This window comes from Stegastes partitus, unplaced genomic scaffold, assembly GCF_000690725.1.
Source record: "Stegastes partitus isolate 25-593 unplaced genomic scaffold, Stegastes_partitus-1.0.2 Scaffold3, whole genome shotgun sequence".
Taxonomy (NCBI): Eukaryota; Metazoa; Chordata; class Actinopteri; family Pomacentridae; genus Stegastes; species Stegastes partitus.
In genome coordinates this window covers 912,072-930,579 of record NW_007577734.1, presented here as the reverse complement: position 1 = coordinate 930,579, position 18,508 = coordinate 912,072, and the positions used below count along the sequence as shown (strand labels likewise).

The following is an 18,508-nucleotide window of genomic DNA, read 5'->3' as shown; positions in this document are numbered from 1 at the left end:
TCTGCAGTGTTGCGGTCGCTGTACCGGACCGTCGTGGTGAAGAGAGAGCTGAGCAAGGCAGCAAAGCTCTTGATTTACCGGTCAATCTACGTTCCAACCCTTACCTATGGTCATGAGATTTGGGTAATGACCGAAAGAACGAGATCGCGGATACAAGCGGCCGAAATGAGTTTCCTCCGCAGGGTGGCCGGGCGCTCCCTTAGAGATAGGGTGAGGAGCTCGGTCACGCAGGGGGAGCTCGGAGTAGAGCCACTGCTCCTCTACGTCGAAAGGAGCCAGCTGAGGTGGCTCGGGCATCTGTTTTGGATGCCTCCTGGACGCGTCCCTGGGGAGGTGTTCCGGGCGCGTCCCTCCGGGAGGAGGCCTCGGGGAAGACCCAGGGCACGTTGGAGAGACTATGTCTCTCGACTGGCCTGGGAACGCCTGGGGGTCCCCCCGGAAGAGCTGGAGGATGTGTGTGCGGATCGGGAAGTCTGGGCGGCTCTGCTCAGGCTGCTGCCTCCGCGACCCGACCCCGGATAAGCGGGAGAAGATGGATGGATGGATGGATGGATGGATGGATGGAAGTTTTGAGATTTTCTGTTTTTCTCATTGCCAACTCAACCTGTGAACAAAACCTACTTCAACAACATGTTAATCCATCCCTCAGTACTTTTCCATTTCTACATCCTGTCTGTGGCTTTCAGCTCAAAGCCCATGCTGCTCCCGCTGAAGAAGTAAATAAGTAAAAACAGGTCACATATATTTTGTTATGTAATAAGTCAAAATAATACACTAAAGCATCTGGGCACTGTAAGTTTTTTAGCAATGTTGTGCAAATAGAAGTAAAAAATGCATTTGTTAAAGGCCAGTTTTCAGCAGTGGAGTAACACTAATTTACTGGATTGACTGTATTTGAGAAATTGGCTGTAATTAGGATAAAACTACAAAAATAATCTAAATAAACTACAGCATCCATTCTTACGGTAACAACTGAACCCGATGTAGTGTGGTCAAGGTCTATTGCACAGAAAAAAATAGGTTTTCAGTCTGCTTGTTTGTCCTTAAGAATCAATTCATTGTCAGTTTAGTTATTTTAATGATAATTGTCAACAATAAGAAAAAAAATTTAAGGTCTTGTGTACTTACCTGGTGTTTATGTGTGTCTAGCAGGCCCTCCTCAGAAACTCGCCCGTCGTGTCTTCACCAATAGTCGTGAGCGCTGGCGACAACAGAACGTGAATGGGGCTTTTTCCGAGCTCAGAAAACTGATTCCCACGCACCCGCCTGACAAGAAACTCAGCAAGAATGAGATCCTTCGTCTGGCTGTGAAGTACATCAACTTCCTGGTCACTCTGCTCAACGACCAGGCCCAGGACAAGAGCAGGGACTCAGCGGAAGAGGACACTGAGGACGACAGCACTTCAGCTGGGTTGGATGGCAACAAATTGAAGCCACTTTTCCAGCGCGACACTCCCCCTTCGGCCCACTCTGCGCTGCCCGCATCAGCCCGTCCCACCATGGCATTGGCCCGCAGAGACAGAGACTCGACCGACTCAGTCATCGCCCTGGCTAATTCTCCAGCCACGTCCAGTTGCTATGGAGACACGGACAGCGAGGAAAGCTATGGAGCTAAGACCTCATTGGTGACCCATGGCATTCTGGAAAAGGTCAAAGGTCAGATAAGGATGGTGGCAGCCACAAATGATGAGCGGTGACGCCAAAAGACGGCACACAAAAAGGTGTGCAGCCGCTGGGAGTTTAAATATCACACTGATGGACAGGATCCACAACATTACAAAAGTGTCTGAGGAGCCAGTGTGGTTGTGCCTTCGGTCGTCCAGAGCTCCAAGATCAACTCCCAAGTCGCGTGAATAAATAAGACGGATTTTTGGTGGAATTTTGCAGTTTTAACAGTCTCTGTGTCTTTTCCAGTAATGTGCAAACATTGAGTGTGAGGTTGTGTGCTTTATTAAAACACCAAACTGTGCTTTGGGGCAGTCTGAGGAATGACACTTTACAAAATATGCAAACCAATGTCTGTGTTTTACATCCAAATAAGCTCACAAGGATCTTTTATTTTAAAACAAAAAAAACAGGTTCCAAAGGTCAAATTTGATCATCTCTGGATGTATTTTTATAGCTTTAAACTGTTTCTGTGTGTCCAAAAAAAAAAACAACTAATAATCCAACAAATTCAAGGTCTTCAATTTGTCCACTTCAAATAAATGAAAAATCTGTTATTTTGTTCCAGTCTAAATGGGTTCGAAGTTTACATGTAAATAATCAGCGTTGCCTCAGTACAGTTGTGGTGAGTGCCACATGCTTTACTGTGCCTGCAGAAAAATACATGGCATGAATTCATGATCTGAAGTTGCCGTTTTCAATATCCCTGCTGTTCTTTTCTGTCAGAGAAGCAGGGCCTATGGTCCCACCCTGACATTGTGACACACTTGTACCAGACAGAAATAAAGTGTTTTAGTTTGCTGTTCCTTATTTAACATCCTCTTACTGAGTTCCAAAGACCGCTCTTTGTCAGCACGATTTCTCAACACATCCAAATGTTTCACTGCTCTCAGTTTATTGAACATTTACAAATCCTGAAACTATTCGGCAAGTTCAGTGTGAGATGGTCACAATAAATAAATGTTAGATAGAAAAATGCTGCATTATGGATCTTTGATTATGATAGTTGCAAATGCACCTAAATTCTGAACCTTGGTTTTGAACAGTGATATGCACATGAATCATATGACTATATATTCACAACTCACCACAACAAACCTTTCACCACACATTAACCAAAACTCAACGGCATGTTGTTTGTTTGTACTGTTCTCCAGAATGACAGATTGATAATGGTGCTTTTAACAAGGAAGCCATAAAAAAACAACAAGGGAAAAAATAAAAGTTGTGAGTAATGTGACACCAAGAAGCCGGATGTAACTGCTCACTGACATTTATGTGACGATCCCTAGAATGGAAAACAAAACTGTTCCTTTCATCATTACTCCATGAAGTAGTGGAAAAACTAATTTAGAAACAAGTGTATTCAAATCTATTTCAACCTGGTTAGTGCTTTACAAATGACTGACCAGGCTGATGATATAAGAAGTACAATTTGAGACCACAAACACACAGGAGACAAAAACTGTGGTGAATCGATATAAAACCAAAAATATAGTATGTTTTTGCAAAATGCATGCATGCACAAGTAATGAAATGAATATGTTCAAGAGCAAGCACAAGGATTATGTGAAAACAACAAATGTAGGTGTGCGGTTGTGTTTGAGGAAGGTCAGGATGGATGTGGTTAAAGACGGGATTCAGCATGGTGGGGGAAAGTGAAAAGATTGAGGGTGGGTGGTAAGCTACAGCTGCTGCAGTGCTGATGGTGTCTCTCTGCGTGTACGCTCGGCTCGGTCAAGTGGCCAGGAAGTGCCTACAGTTAGTGCTGTCTCATTGATGGCCAACGAGTTTCCTGGAGGAGGGGTGGTGGCGGTGCGTGTGTATGTGTTTTTGATGGGTGTTGGGGGTACCAACTGCTGTGTGGAAGAAAGAGAGACGGGGGGGGGGAGAAAAGAAAGAAAGAAAACAGCCACCAGGATGCTCTGGGAACCCCTACACACCCAGTTTCGGGATCGCACAACAGGAAGAGCTGCTTTCACAACACCGCTATGGCTGCCTCTGCTGTGCCAAGCTGGCCTGTCCCCTCCCTGCTTCACTCTGAAACCACAGAAGGGATTACAGGCTCAGGGAGGGGTCACACATGTTAAAGGAGTAATGTGGTATTGTTTTTCTGTAGAACACAGTTGATTTGTTTGAATTATCGAACAATATTTCAGTTCAGTTGTATTTTTATAGTGCCAATTGACAAGTCGTTTCAAGATGAGGACCAGCACAATTGTAGAACAACAAATCTGAACACTTCCTTCTGAGCATGCAGTCTGGTGACAGCAGAAAGTAAAAATTACCCTTTAACGGGAAGAAATATCCAGCAGAGCCAGGTTCAGGGAGGGCAGTCATCTGTCTTGACCAGTTGGGGTGAGTTTAGGGGAGAGAGAATAAGGTAGCAGACAGAAAATATGCCAACAATGTCTCATCTGCATAATATGCAGCTCAGGTATTATTTTTATAACAGGTGGCTTCATGGTGTTTGCTGCTCCAATCAGGAAAGTATTGCAATCCTCTTCCATGAGTGAGCTTTAGTTTTGTGGTATTGTGCATGCTGGTTCACTGTCAGAGCTTATTGGGACATTTAATGCAACTGAGCGAATCTATCCATTATCTATACACCGCTTAATCCTCACTAGGGTCGCAGGGGGGCTATCCCAGCCGACTTAGGGCGAAGGCAGGGGACATCCTGGACAGGTCGCCAGTCTATCACAGGGCTACACTTAGAGACAGACAACCAAGCACACTCACATTCACACCTACGGACAATTTAGAATCACCAATTAACCTCAACATGTTTTTGGACTGTGGGAGGAAGCCGGAGAACCCGGAGAGAACCCACGCTGCACGGGGAGAACATGCAAACTCCACGCAGAAAGATCCCGGTGCCCCCACTGGGACGCGAACTGGCGACCTTCTTGCTGCGAGGCAATGCAACTGAGTCCTTGAACAAAATTTGTTTCCCCTGCCTTTCCTACAGTTTCCTCATTTTTTTTTATTCACCTGAAGATAATGCAATTTGCATTTTTTTATAGTAAATATTACAATGATGTGCAACACATTCACGAAAATGAAACATAACGGTGATTTAACACTGCCGGGGTGTTAACCTTCTCTCCTCCTGATACTGGAGGCCAAGCAGGGTGATGATGGCCAGCCTGGGACTCTGAGATAATACTGCTGCCTCCACCCCATCTCCTCCAACCCTCTACCGAGCTCCTCTTGCCACGAGAGTCACACCCACTTACACACAGTAATACCAGTAGGTCCACCATATTTCAGCTGTCAAATACAGACTAAACTTGCACGTTCAGTGTGAGATATAATGCTCAAAGGTTTGTGGTCCTAAAGCAGCTTTAGCTTGCTGACGATGAGGCCGCAGCAGAGACAATATCGTGAAAAAAGTAATGAAAAACCATCATCATTATAATGAAATGTGTGTCTTACTTTAACAAGCCCTTGCTGAATTGCTACAACACTCAAAACACAAAAAGATCCAAAGATTTTAAAATGAATATTATTTAATAAAGCATCAGAAATTACAGTCTTAGGAGAACAGGTTAAGAGATTGATGAACTGCACATGCATAACTTACTGAATGAGATCTCAATAAATTTACAGCTCACATTAAGAGATGAAGAGTAAAAATAAACCAATGGCTAATAAAAATGATCATTGCAATCTGTTATTTTCTTACAGAATTTGACATGCAAATGCAAACAGCATATAAGACAAGCTTTTGAATACTTCGAATTTGCTCTATTTAACTCATTTTGTCAAAATGTGGAAATGTATTTTTGTAAATATTGCTAGAAGAGACCCAATATCAACATTATTCTGTGTGGGTAATAGTCACCCTTTCAAAAAAGTCACACTCATCCTTATTTATCAACTGTTAAAATGCCACATGCAAAAAGTGGGAGGAAACAAATTATTCTGAAAGAAGCAGCACATGTGTTTTAAAGATCACCAAGATTTAAAAGTGTTTGCCGCTGTTTTTGAATTTATATCCAGACAGTAGTAATTCACAAGAAATAAATGTTTTTACGTGTTATACTTCTTAAATACAGGCTCCATTCAGTCCTTCATTCAGTTTTCAAAACTTTCTTTCCTTGTTTGACCACTGCGTCAACACTGTTGTTCAATGCTCTGTCAACATTTTGTGCGGCTTCATCGGTCTTTTCTGACGTGTCTTTGTTGCCAAATTTTTGTCTGCCCACCTCAGTTACTGCAGATCCGGCCACTGCCCCAACAGCTCCGCCAATCACGCCCCCCAGAAACACGCCAAGCACCAGACCCAGCAGTGCGCCCCCAATCACTACTTTGGGCACCTGTTTAGCAGTTGTCCCAATTTTCTCCCACACTGAACTCTCAGCCACTATTTTGGCCCCGGCTTTTGCCCCAGAGCCCACTTTTCCCCACACCGGACTCTGTGCCACCTTCTTTGCACCAGCACCAATTCCAGCTCCAACTCTCACTGAATTTTCTGCCACCAGTTTAGCTCCAGTTTTGGCCCCAGAACCTACTTTTCCCCACATAGGACTCTGGGCCAAATTCTTTGCCCCGGCTCCAACCCCAGCTCCGACACGCTTGGAACCGTCTGCCACTAGTTTGGCCCCAGATTTGGCCCCTGAACCAACCTTTTCCCACATTGGACTCGCTGCCGCTGCTTTTACTCCAGATTCTACCCAGGAAGAACCATCCACCACTACCTTGGGAACTCTGTCACCGACTGCTTTGGAGACTTGTCCTGCAGTGGCTCCCACCTTCCCCCACACAGAACTATTAGCCACCATCTTCTGAACATCTTGAACACCACTGCCGACTCTGCCCCACACTGGACTATTTTTCATCTTCTTTGCTCCCTCTCCAACCCACACTGAGCCATCTGCCAGCAGCCTGGGTACCATCTTTGCACTAGACCCCATTCTTTCCATAATGGACTGAAGAAGTGAAGGGGATATGCTAGAAAGCGTAACATTAGGAAGGCTCTCAATATTCATGGTTTTGACACTATTCTCTGCCTCATCCCTTGTTTTCTCAATCTCACCCTCTCTCACTTCCTCTTTTGCTTCGGCCACAGGCTGCATGTGGGAATAGAGCACCCGCCTTTCAGAGCTGAGCTGTCCAACAGCTGCTCTTTCTTGCTCCATCTTTATGCCTCTTCTCTCCCTTGCTATCTCAACCTGTTTCTGCCTCACTCTGTTCTCTGCCTCCTGAAAAGCAGGAGAAGAATAACTATGTCCTCCAGCCTCCCTCACCGTCTGTTCCACCTTCTCTAGCAGTTCCACCACATTCCCCCTCTCCCTCCAACGTCTCCCGGTTTCCATCACATGAAACCTGTCCCCACATTTCTCTACAAGCTTTAACAAATCCCCCCGCTGACTGGCGATGTATGTCTCCACGCTGTCGTTTCCCACCTTCCCGCTTTCCTTCAGTCGGTCTGCATAAGTAAAGAGGAGCATGGTGTATTTCTGGACTGCTTCTGGGCCAAAAACACCCTCCAGGGCTCTGAGTGCCTGCAGCTCTGTCTTTGCAGGTTGGTCTATGGGGACGCACATGAGGAAGGCGTGTGGGCCGGGACTGGACAAAGCAACGCAAGAGGAGATCTGAGCTCGCACCTCCTCTGGAGTGCACTCTGAACTGAACCAGTCGGGGGTATCCACCACTGCCACCTGCAGGTGAGACAGGAGACATGTAGTAAATACAAAGCTGATTCTTGGGGAATCTGCTAGGCTTTATTGTTTCATGACACAAAACAAAAAGAGGGTATCAAAGCTTTAAAATGTTGAGGTTCTGGGGCATGAAACACTTGAAACTAAGGATGCAAATTATATCTTAATAACTTTTCAAACACTAACCTTTCTTCCTTCAACCAGTGCCTTCTTTTTCATGCACTCCTGAGTGATGGCTTTGAGGCTGTCTGGATACGACTCAAACTCCTCCTGCCCCAGTATGTTGTTGCCAGCTGCACTCTTCCCTGATCCAGATCGCCCAAGCAACACCAGACGAAGCTCCGGAGAAGATGAAGAGGACAAGGGAGATGAGGTTGATGAGGAGAACACAGAAGGAGAGGCAGCAAAGGTTGGAGAGGAGTGGGCGGCAGAGGAGGAGAAGATGGACGAATGAGGAGAAGTAGGAGATGCTTCAGGTGATCGCTCCTCAAAGCTGTTGATTCTGTGGTGAACTAAGAAATCATCAGGAGTTAGTTATGTGGAAATTTAGGACATTTAATTACTTTATGCATAGGAGTAAACTGTTGATAATAATGATATCATATGAGACAGTGAGGTCCTGTGACTTACAAGTAGAGATCTTTTTCGGAGTTGATTTAACCTCGTGAATTTGTGAGAGTATAGCTCCCTCTACAGAGACAAAACAGTAAGTAAGATTTCTACTCGTTTCTCTGCTCACTTTCATCTTTTTTGAACTGTTAGACAGAACAAATCTGGGTACAAAAAAGAATGCAGGACCCAGTTATACATTGGCATTCACCTGCATTCAGTTTGAAACTGGGCGTCCTGTTCGTCTGCCTGCTATCCCGCAACTCCGAGTACGACTGCTGCTCCAGTGCTGGAGTTGAATAAAGCCCGTTCGAGACGTTCACTCTTCCCTCCATTTCTTCTCTTTCATCTCTTCTCCTCCTGCTCTCCAAGTAGCTGATGTGCTCCTCGTCCATATCGAGCGTTTCTGTGTTTGGGATGCTTGTAGATATGAAAGTCTTTCTTTTCTCCTCCTTTTGAGCTCTATAATTTTCCATGAGTTCTCGTTTTCGTTCTTTCACCCGTTTTTCCAGGTCTCTCTCCTGGGTTGCTTTTGTGTAGTAAACCCCGTTTTTCTGCACCATGTTGTCCACCTGTTCCACAGAAAAATAATTATGATTTTACCTACAGGCATTTTAAAATTTGACATTGCAATTGAAAATGTGAATATGGGCTCTTTTCCTGAAATTAACTTCAATTGTGGGATTAATTTTTATGTCAGTCAAAGTTAGAGTGCAATTCAGGTGATTATTAATATCCAAACCAGTCCTGACCGCAGCTGGGTGTGAGATTGTGAAATAGGGTGGTGCTGGGAAAAATAGCATGAATGCTCAGGAGTTGTCTCAGAAGGAACAAACAGCTCTAACACAAGCAGAATTGATAAAACTTCCTTATACTTTTAGACAGCATTAACAGTCTGAAACTGAAATCACAAAGTATAAATAAAAACTGAGTGATCTATAGGATCTAAAAACAAACATACCAACATGTATGAGAAAACTTTGCATTCTTACCTTATTAAGCAGCTCCTGGATCTGCTCCCTGTCCTGCCGCTGACGATTATTGATGACATGGTACCTCCCCCCACAACACTCGATCATCTGCCTCAGGCCTGGGTGTTCTTTTCGCAGGTATTCCTGTGGGAAGACAGATTGGTTTGTGCAAATTTAGACATGCCAGTCTCCTGGTTTTATAACTGTACCTGACTTGTCCCAATCTGACTCAGGGAAAGGTGAGAAAACACTGCAAGAATGTCCAAAGGGTGAAAGGTAGAAGCAGCAATCATGCACTAAAATTTTTGTTTTCCAATGTAAACACCAAAAGATGGACAGTTGTTAGGAAACAGGTTCACAAAATCAAAACTGAATTCTTTAGACAGATCGCTTTGATTCTGAATTGTCATTTTAGAAGGGGGTAAGTACTTATTGTGCTTAGTGAGTACACTGATGAGCAGTAAAACATTAAAAAGCAACATTCTATGCTTCTTTTTCAAAGATTGCATGGTGCCAAATTAACATACAAATTGCTTAAATCCTTTATATACATAAATTAATGATGTCATGTCATACCTGTACCTATGTATATTCATTGTGCAACATCTATATATGTGCATGGTGTACATAGTCTTTATTATATCTTCTTTTTTTTAGGCCATATTGAATTTTACATTTTTTGTCCCACCTCATTTGTATCTAGTCACTGTAACATGTAGATTTCCTCAGTATAGGATCAACAAAGTTTATCTTATCTTACATACTAAGAGAGGAGCTGAAACAGAGAGCAGGTATAAGTCTCTAATACCTCCACTGTTCTGCCCATCAAGTAGTCCCCACAGGTCAGCAGGACCAGAGTGTGATCCAGTGCCTCCTCCCCAAACACCTCTGCCAACTCTGCAGGGACACGCCCCTCCATCTGGAAACAACAGGGAGAGAGTGAGCAGAAAAGAAAAACTCACAAGTAGGAATTTAAATGACACATTCACTGCCATCCTATGACATGTTAGACAACATTCATATAGTAAACTAGCTTCATTTTCTTGGCTATACCTTAGAAAACATAAGAATGTGACTTCCATAAACAGATTTTTTTTCTGTACCAGATGCCATCGGTGGATTGTACAAGTTAAAACAAAGCACAGCTGGAGGGGAAAACATAGACTAACCTCTGTGAACTGGCTAACAGGTACCAGCAGCAGAATAGCATGCGGACCTGGTGCTACCAGAGTCATTGCCCGCTCTGTCTCCTTTCTAACATTGTCCTCCATGTTGCCACCATTCCAGTACCATCTTGGTGCTTCCACCAGGGTCACATTCCTGCTCTCAGTGAAGCCCTGTCGTAGCTGGCAGCTCCTAGAGGCATTAGGAGTGACTGCGGATAGCTGGCCCAGGATCGTGTCTGCTGATGACGTCTTTCCACATCCAATGTTCCCCAAAAGAATCAACCTCAGATCTGGGGGTGAGGACCCATAGTAGCTCTCTCTGTAGTGTTCACTCATAGCTGGCATGAAAGAAGAGAAGAAGAAGGGGTCAGATGTATTGTGGTTCTATTTGGTAGCCAAACCGATGTGGTGATGTGAGTTTTGTCAGAGGTTTGTTACATACATAAAACAAAATGCTAATTGAAACAGAAAAGCAGAAGGTTTTACAAACTGGATAGGCCTGACTGTGTAGATTTAATTTTTTAATTATTTTGAGTATTATTTAATTTTACTATTACATTTAATTATGCAATTATATCATTATATAACTGTTATATAGGCAACTTGTAAAACATCACACATAGAATTTGTGATGACTTTTCCTCTTTGTATCTGTAGCATTAGTGTTCTTTTACTGCTGAACACAGAACACCTTCCTCCATGTTCAAACTATCCTTTAACCAGTTATGCATGAGTTAACAAAGAACTTAGGTAATTGATAAAGGTTGTGCTTTCACTTGTTGAAGTTTTTATGTCACTGGAATCTTGTTTCATTTTCTAACCATGTCTCTTTTTTCCTTGTGTACTTGATATGCCACACCTTGCTAGTCCTGTCGAGCTACATTCTGCCTTGTCGTTATACTGACTGATATGCAGTCACAAAACACATCCACCTACAAAAGCACACAAACACAAAGACTGAACATATGGCACTGGAAGTGCAGTTTGACATCACACATCAGTTCAGTATTTCATGATACACAATAAGCACAAAAACTAACTAGAAACTTAAACTAAGCATCAAACTATTACCTAACATAAAGAGTAAAACTTCCTGTGTTTGCTCAAAACTGACATATCACTGAAACCATTTCCCCAGACAGTGCACCACATCAGCAGTCCCCAACCACCGGGCCGCGGGTCATTTGGTACCGGGCCGCACAGAAAGAATAAAAACGTTGTATTGATTTATTTTTATTTCCGGCGGAGTCTGCAGGGTGTTCAATTTTGAAAAATGACAAGCTCATCTTGCCGCCACTTCCGTTTGTGCTTGTTTCCCGCACTTGATTGTCAGTTTACATGCTCGGCCACTAAAAGAAGCTGTCAGTCATAAACAAAAGTCTCAGGAGAGCTTCTTTAGAAAGTGGGAGAGACTCGATACTGAGACAGAAGAAAAAGTAACACATATTAAGCAATAAAAAGTAATTAAGAAATTTTATTTATTCATGAAATTTTTTAATAGAAAAAATTAATTATTTTTTGTTATGTGACCAGTCCGTAGAAAAAATTCTTGCTTAAACCGGTCCGTGGCGCAAAAAAGGTTGCACTACATAACATCCATTGAATCCTTTCAGCATAAACAGCAATATAACCAGAAAACTTGAATGATCGCCTTTAATTAGCAATTAGATGCTACAGCTACTATTGTGATATTAAGATATTACATGTACCTGAAGTCTTGTAAACAGATGAATTATTTAAACAATAAGAAAAGTACTTACTCAAAAGTTTGAGGTCTTTGAAGTTGCATTCATGTAAGGTCTCTGTTTGTTCAGCTGGCACTGAACGGTGTGTCTGATCCAGACAATGTCAGTGCATGTCGGTTCCCAGTCAACTACGAGAGAGCTGCCAGCTCAGGTGAGACTGGCGGTGTGAGGGAGGTGCCTGAGTTACCACTCCCAACTTTGAACACACGGAGACATAACTGTATTTTTTGTTCACAACAGGTTTCTCTGTCTGTGGGCTGCTAAGCATTCCACAATGGGGTGGAGGAGGTATAATCAGGAGCACATGTGAATCATTCTGACTTAGTTTTATTTTCCACACCCATGAAGTGTCAGAACTCATTGATGTCTGTCCTACAGAGTTTATCGTTGCTAAGGATTAGAGCTGGTTTACTGTGCCGAAATATTTTGTTGTCATGCCCTGTCAGGCAGGACAGCATGCTACAGACCAACATGACAAGTTTACAAGACAGAATAAAGCAACGATGAACGTCACTCTGCTTGTGTCTCATTTGGATAAAAACTTTCACAATAGTACTCTTCTTTTCTACAAATTGCAAAAACCCTGACGCACAATCCATCAGTTTTTCAGAGCCTTTCACGTAATCACAGCTGTTAAATGTATTGATTATTAAAGCAGTTATCAATAATAGACCTCATAAATGTCTTACAATAACAGTTCACAAATAATGTCTTAAATGCTGAACTGTGGTAAGATGTGGTTGAAATGATTCTCCCAGCTTATATTTCGCTCGATGAGAGTTAATTTGTCATTTTACTGTGAACACACAAGGAATAAGTACAACCATAAACTATGCAAACATCTTAAACATGTTTTAATCACACATGGCCACTCTTACTGAAAGATGTTGTCAATGAGGCAGTTACACACTTTGAGGAGAATTAAATTAGTGGCTTCTGTGTCAACTTTAATTGTGAAGTTAAACTATTTATCATCTGAGCTTATGTATGTTTTTTCCAGAATTTCTAAATTACTCTCAGGTAAACATGTAATGTTGTGTACTGTGTAAACATTATATTGAAGCATGAATAAAATTGTTATAATATTAAGGTGTTAGCCCCAAAATCATGTGACGACTAAGCTCCACTTTAAACCAACCCACAATTGCTAATGTTTCCCAGTGACCAAAGATGTATGTGCCTCTGTTCAAATGAACAAAAAAAAGTTAGATTATTGAGTGTTCACAAATATATTTTAATTAAATAACTAATGCAAATCATAAAACTTGACAACTAAGCATATATGGTTAACACAAAAAAATCTCTCTAAAAAATAAATTGTGCAAAGTATAGTACCAATATTGTCTTACAACAAAATAAATCTTATTATACTTATTTTCTATGTGTAAACTACCCTAATGTTTTTTTCCAGTATATCATGCCATGTACAGCCAGTGGGGTCTTCTGTCTTCAGTCACAGCCCAGGCATCAAATAAGCAATGTTTTCCAGAGTGGAGGCCTTAAAAAATGTTAATAAACGTATGTGATTCCTCTCAACACACCAAATACTAGAATTAGTCATTTCACTTGTGTGAATACATGTACACACAACAGGATATGAAGTATGTGGTGTGTATGCAGTATTAGGCTGCGGCATTGCTTACCAGTGTGTGTCGTGTGCAGCTCTTCAGCTCAGGTATCTGTGAGGTGAGGCAGATTAGTGGAGCCAGAGCGCACAGCAGAGAGTCCAGGAGGAGAGAGAAGCCACTCGACATACACACCCTTTTCTGCAGAGACACAGAAAGATCTTTACGACCCTTTAATGCAGTGAACATGCTGCATACACTCCAGAGGGTAAGTGAACCATACTCCTCCTGATCCTACAGCCGGTTTGTTGTTAAATTCAAACAATAGGCATGCTTTAGGAGTTGTAAGGAAACTGATTTTTTAGTGCATTTTGGTAATATACAATACTTATATGATTATTTTAACTCAATCCTTTGTCCTCCATGATCCATGAGGCTCTCTGGTATTAAGTTTGATTAATCCTGGCTATGGGGTGCAGTGAGCTGCTGTGTTCACTCATTCACACTTTTCCCACACAGGCATTTGCTGTACGACTGTGCCAGAGGGCAAATTAATGATCAAACAGAGAAGCTAAACAGAACAAGATAAGAAATATGAAATAGTATTCATAAGCAATACTGAGCAGTCACAAGTTAATTTCTGTGTTTAATTTGGGTTAGACGCAAAAACAAATTTTAAAATGATTCATGCAAAAGTACAGTTTTTAGGAAAGCTGCAGGGAGTTTGCACTTTTTGCCCCGACATACACTATAAACCCTAACTTCACCGAAGTTCTGCAACAAAGGTGTAAATGCAAAACCAGGATACCCTACTGAGTCACAGTAGGAATATGGGAATACCAGGCTCAAATAAACCAATATTTTCCATTAAATAGGCATCAAGATCTCTGTTTTTATTTACTCTATATTAAATCTACTCACATTTGTCTCTTGAAGATGGAGTCCAATCAGAGACAAAGATTCGCCCAGGAGGTGCAGGTGAGCTGCAGCACTGACAGGATCCTGGTCAGAGCAGTGAAGATTCCTGGATGTGGGGCTGAAAGTGTTCCAAGCTGAACTGGTTGCACTGCACATAGAACCAGTGAGACTACAGGTCTCAGTCATGAAGCTAGATACCATGGAGCTCACTGTTGTGGCAATGGCTGTCACTGAACTAGGAACAGGTAAAGACAGATGATTCCGCTCTCTGACTGGAAGGACAGAAGGACTGACAGTTCTGTTCATGTGATGGTCTGCCATGTTGTGCTGGTTTTCTACATACAGCCAGTACTCCAACATGGGACTTGGACTTCTCTGGAAGAAACAGAAAGGTAAGAATAATAATAATACGGGGCGTGTCAGGAAAGTTTCAGGACTGGTGTCACAAAAGATATATATTTCAAATCTAAAATACAAGTTTTCCCCTTCAAAGTAATCCCCCTGGAGTCGAACGCACTTTCCCAGCCTTCTCTGCCACGCCGCCATGCACTCCTGGAACGATTCTTCTGGGATCCTCCGCAGCTCCATCATCACAGTCATCTTGATGTCGTCTATGTCTTCAAAACGGGTCCCCTTGATGACCCCCTTTAGGTTGGGGAAGAGTTAAAAAAATCACATGGAGCCAGGTGGAGTGAGTAGGGAGGTTGCTCCAGCACGGCGATGTTCTTCTCAGCCAGGAACTGTCAGACGCTCAGGGCATTGTGAGCAGGCACGTTGTCATGGTGAAGCAGCCACGACTTGTCCTGCCACAACTCTCGCCTCTTCTCGCGCACTGAACGAAGCAAACGCCGCAGGATCTCTTTGTAGACCTGCTGGTTGATGGTCTCAAGGGGAAAACTCGTAGTCTGTGTTTGAAATATATCTTTTGTGACACCAGTCCTGGCACTTTTCTGACACACCTCCTATACTTGGCTACAGATAAAAAGCTATAGATAATTACCTGACAAATGCTGCCCTCTGCTGTGCAACATGAACGCAACAAGTTGCCTTGCATATTCTGGTAAAAACTTTACACAGTTGTCATGAGATGTGAAGGAAAAGGAAGAAATCACTTGAAGTGTACATCAATTCAGAGCAATTACACGTGTTCACAGCTAATGCTTTGTATGGATCGATGACTTTGGGAAAATCAGTCTCCAGACAAAGCTTGTCTGTCCTCTAATGATGATCAAATATGTATTGGTAGTCCTTAAATCCCAATACTTACGGAGTAAATAAAAAATTTGTGTGATGCAGTTCTCTTATATCCTATTCTGTTCTCTCAACTCTTCTCCCCTCATTGCCCATCTTTCTCGTGATACACAGACGAGATGGAACCAGAAGACTCTGCTCCATGAAGTTCACGGTCAGTTGCGATACTATCTACAATTAGATTTGGGCAATTTTACAATGTATAGCACAGAACACAATAAATTTGTCCTAAATCAACACCATCAGTTTAATTTTTTACTGATTAAGCTAAAAACCAACATCTCCACCCAGTTATATTCTTTACATATTATAAATAAATTTTTATCTCTAAAAGTGCACTACACTACATATTTTGATGACATATATAAACTTCAATGCACAGCAATAAGTCGATTTAATGCACATTGACCTCTCTTGCTATAATATAAAAGGTATTTAGTACATATTAATCATAGCTGGATAACAATAATTATGGTAATAGATGATTTTAATCTACTAAAATGTCCTACCTCTACACTTTTACACACAGCAGACACATGTTGAGTTATAATTATTAAATGAAATTGCACTGTCAAACAAGAACATTACAGCATGATCAGCCTAGCAAGAGCATGGCAATCCCACCACTACCCTAAAAACCTACTTCTTAGCTGTATGTTGCATCTTCTTGTTCAGAGAGCTCTTTGGTTCCTTAAAAGGTTAATAATAACCCACCATATTTAAGGAAGTCAAGAAATCTCAATGGAAGACATGCAACAAGTCATTATATAAATCAGTGTTTTGCTCATAAAAACAATGGGATCATGACAAAGTAATAGTCATTTAAAAGATATTTACAATAAGGAGGAAACTGAAGAAAAGTTAACCATAAAATCCATCCATCCATCTATCCATTATCTATACACCGCTTAATCCTCACTAGGGCCGCGGGGGGGCTGGAGCCTATCCCAGCCTACTTAGGGCGAAGGCAGGGGACACCCTGGACATGTCGCCAGTCTATCACAGGGCCACACTTAGAGACAGACAACCATACGCACTCACATTCACACATACGGACAATTTAGAATCACCAATTAACCTCAACATGTTTTTGCACCTTGTGGGAGGAAGCCGGAGAACCCAGAGAGAACCCACGCTGCATGGGGAGAACATGCAAACTCCAAGCAGAAAGATCCCGGTGGCCCAGCAACAGTGCTACCAAGTGCACCACCTTGCAGCCCAACCCTAAAATCATTCATTGAAATTACTGGAGAGCAAGCAAGAAAGGCACCCACACAGTATTAAATGTATTCCAACAATCTTCATAGTTTTATACACAACATATGAATCAGTGGTTACCAAACTGCAGTCTGTGCATATCAATATACACACACAACAATTCCCTTGTAAAAGGTAGCCACAAATTAGCACAGTTCCGAATTTAAATGTCTGCCATGAACAAAAGAATCAACACTGCCACAAAAACAGAAAATAATACATATCAGTGTTGATTGCAGCTAAAACAGAATTGGAAAAACTCTGAGCTAACCACCAGTACAGTCTACCTTGTAAGGCCTTTTAGTTTTGTGTTCCTCAGCATCTGACTCTGCTTGCTCCACGTCCTCTTCAGCCATCAGAAAGTCTTTGTATGACCTTTTGTTTTCTCTCTGGTTGCATCCACTCGCTTTGTCTGCTTCACTGTTCATCTGCACAGATAATGATGGGAGTAACAGTGATTCAGAAAACCGTAACATTAAGGGTAATGTAGTTTGAGTCAAATGAGCTGTAGTTGGGATTGAACTTGTAGCTGTAGTGATTTGCAGATTATGGTTTCATCAACTGCCAGGAAGTTTATCAGCAAATATTTTGATGTCTCAATTGCTTTTGTGCAGAAACGTAGGACTTGCACACAGATCAGGAAAAGGAAGTTAAGACTAAAGCCTGGAGTGTCAATACTTTGTTGTTTTTTTGGCGTTTGTGCCTTTATTTGACAGTGCAGTGAGAGAGAGACAGGAAAGTGGGGGAGAAGAATGGGGGGAGGACGTGTGGGAAAGGGCCATGAGTGGGATTCGAACCCATGACCTCCACATCGGGACTGTAGCCCTGCACATGGGACGTCAACCTGGCGAGCTATAGCGACGCCCCGAGTGTCAATACATTATAGTATATTACAGACAGTGAGAAACTGCAAAAAGTGCACATTTCAGTCTATGTTCGACTTTGCTCAGTGGACACAGCTGCTTGCATGGTGAGTCACCTTGTATGTGGCTAAACTACAGGTGCACCCAATCAATGATCAGCACTTGATTAAACACACATGAAGCCAACTGCTGACAGGACAGTTCATACCAAACACATCAGAGTAAATTCAATTCATAGCATTAACCTGCTATCCTATACTAGCTAATTTATATATGCACATACAAATGTTAGCTGTTACACTTGGAATGGAACCCACTAGACAATACAGTCACAAAAACAGGTCTTCTCCAGTTCATCATTTAAGCCCCTAGGGTGTAGCATTTGAAGGTAGAAGTTATAATCTGTATTCACATAGAAGTAAAATGTGGTTCACATCACCACCACGACGTGGTATCAATATGCAAATACCAAAGAATGCCAAATCCAAATTAAAAGGACTTCCATTTGCAAAATGTGTTGCAAGAGCTAATTTATGATCAGCACAACTTTTATGTTTATTGATTCAGAATCTATTTGAGCTGACTGCTGTGGCAATTGTTGTATTATTATTTTTTTTGTAAGTCTGTACAGTCCTGAAATGTAACCAAAAAGTAATAATTTTAAATCAAGACTTCAGTTTAAACTCCATTTTTTTGATCCAAGTACTCTACTAGTACTAGTGTTTTTTTCCCCCTGACTACAGCAAACAAAGGACAGTTCTTTAAGTTGCAGCTCAACCCTTGTGAAATTCTGAAAAACCAAGCTTTTTTTATTTGTGTTTTGTTTTTTTCAACT

At 42.0% G+C, this 18,508-nt stretch overlaps 3 protein-coding genes across 11 annotated transcripts in view; 1 reads left to right on the top strand and 2 right to left on the bottom strand.

Moving 5' to 3' along the window:
* The window catches only part of lyl1 (LYL1 basic helix-loop-helix family member), a 10,022-nt gene extending 7,547 nt beyond the window's left edge, over window positions 1-2,475 (top strand). For 2 of the 3 annotated variants that reach the window (XM_008276812.1, XM_008276804.1), the window contains exon 4: window positions 1,150-2,475. In XM_008276812.1, coding sequence (XP_008275034.1) covers window positions 1,150-1,697 — 548 coding nt within the window. In that variant the 3' untranslated portion in view covers window positions 1,698-2,475. The remainder of the gene's footprint in view (window positions 1-1,149) is intronic. The other variant, XM_008276820.1, reaches the window with a different exon arrangement.
* Window positions 2,476-5,156: 2,681 nt separating this feature from the next.
* The window catches only part of LOC103353716 (uncharacterized), a 22,364-nt gene continuing 9,012 nt past the window's right edge, over window positions 5,157-18,508 (bottom strand). For 2 of the 7 annotated variants that reach the window (XM_008276848.1, XM_008276863.1), the window contains exons 2-9: window positions 17,098-17,238; window positions 10,078-10,412; window positions 9,717-9,827; window positions 8,930-9,052; window positions 8,149-8,509; window positions 7,959-8,018; window positions 7,515-7,840; window positions 5,157-7,328 (exon numbers count right to left, since the gene is read on the bottom strand). In XM_008276848.1, the coding sequence (XP_008275070.1) occupies window positions 5,739-7,328; window positions 7,515-7,840; window positions 7,959-8,018; window positions 8,149-8,509; window positions 8,930-9,052; window positions 9,717-9,827; window positions 10,078-10,410 (2,904 nt within the window). In that variant the 5' untranslated portion in view covers window positions 10,411-10,412; window positions 17,098-17,238 and the 3' untranslated portion in view covers window positions 5,157-5,738. Of the gene's footprint in view, window positions 7,329-7,514; window positions 7,841-7,958; window positions 8,019-8,148; window positions 8,510-8,929; window positions 9,053-9,716; window positions 9,828-10,077; window positions 10,413-10,933; window positions 11,485-11,834; window positions 12,379-17,097; window positions 17,239-18,508 lie in introns of those variants that run through there. The other 5 variants (XM_008276872.1, XM_008276840.1, XM_008276831.1 and 2 more) reach the window with 5 other exon arrangements.
* hmgxb4b (HMG box domain containing 4b) lies at window positions 13,033-16,679 on the bottom strand. Its single transcript, XM_008276892.1, has 4 exons — window positions 16,650-16,679; window positions 14,306-14,677; window positions 13,463-13,585; window positions 13,033-13,317 (listed from the first exon to the last, which is right to left on the bottom strand). Exons 2-4 carry the CDS (start codon window positions 14,660-14,662, stop codon window positions 13,273-13,275), a joined length of 525 nt encoding a protein of 174 aa, XP_008275114.1. The 5' UTR covers window positions 14,663-14,677; window positions 16,650-16,679; the 3' UTR covers window positions 13,033-13,272.

Coding starts and splice junctions, on each gene's coding strand:
- hmgxb4b (XM_008276892.1), bottom strand. CDS start 14,662: ATGTTGGAGTACTGGCTGTATGTAGAAAACCAGCACAACATGGCAGAC. Junction 13,586..14,305: donor TCCATCTTCAAGAGACAAAT/GTGAGTAGATTT, acceptor GTGTCTCTGCAG/AAAAGGGTGTGTATGTCGAG. Junction 13,318..13,462: donor GCTGCACACGACACACACTG/GTAAGCAATGCC, acceptor ACATTTTTTAAG/GCCTCCACTCTGGAAAACAT.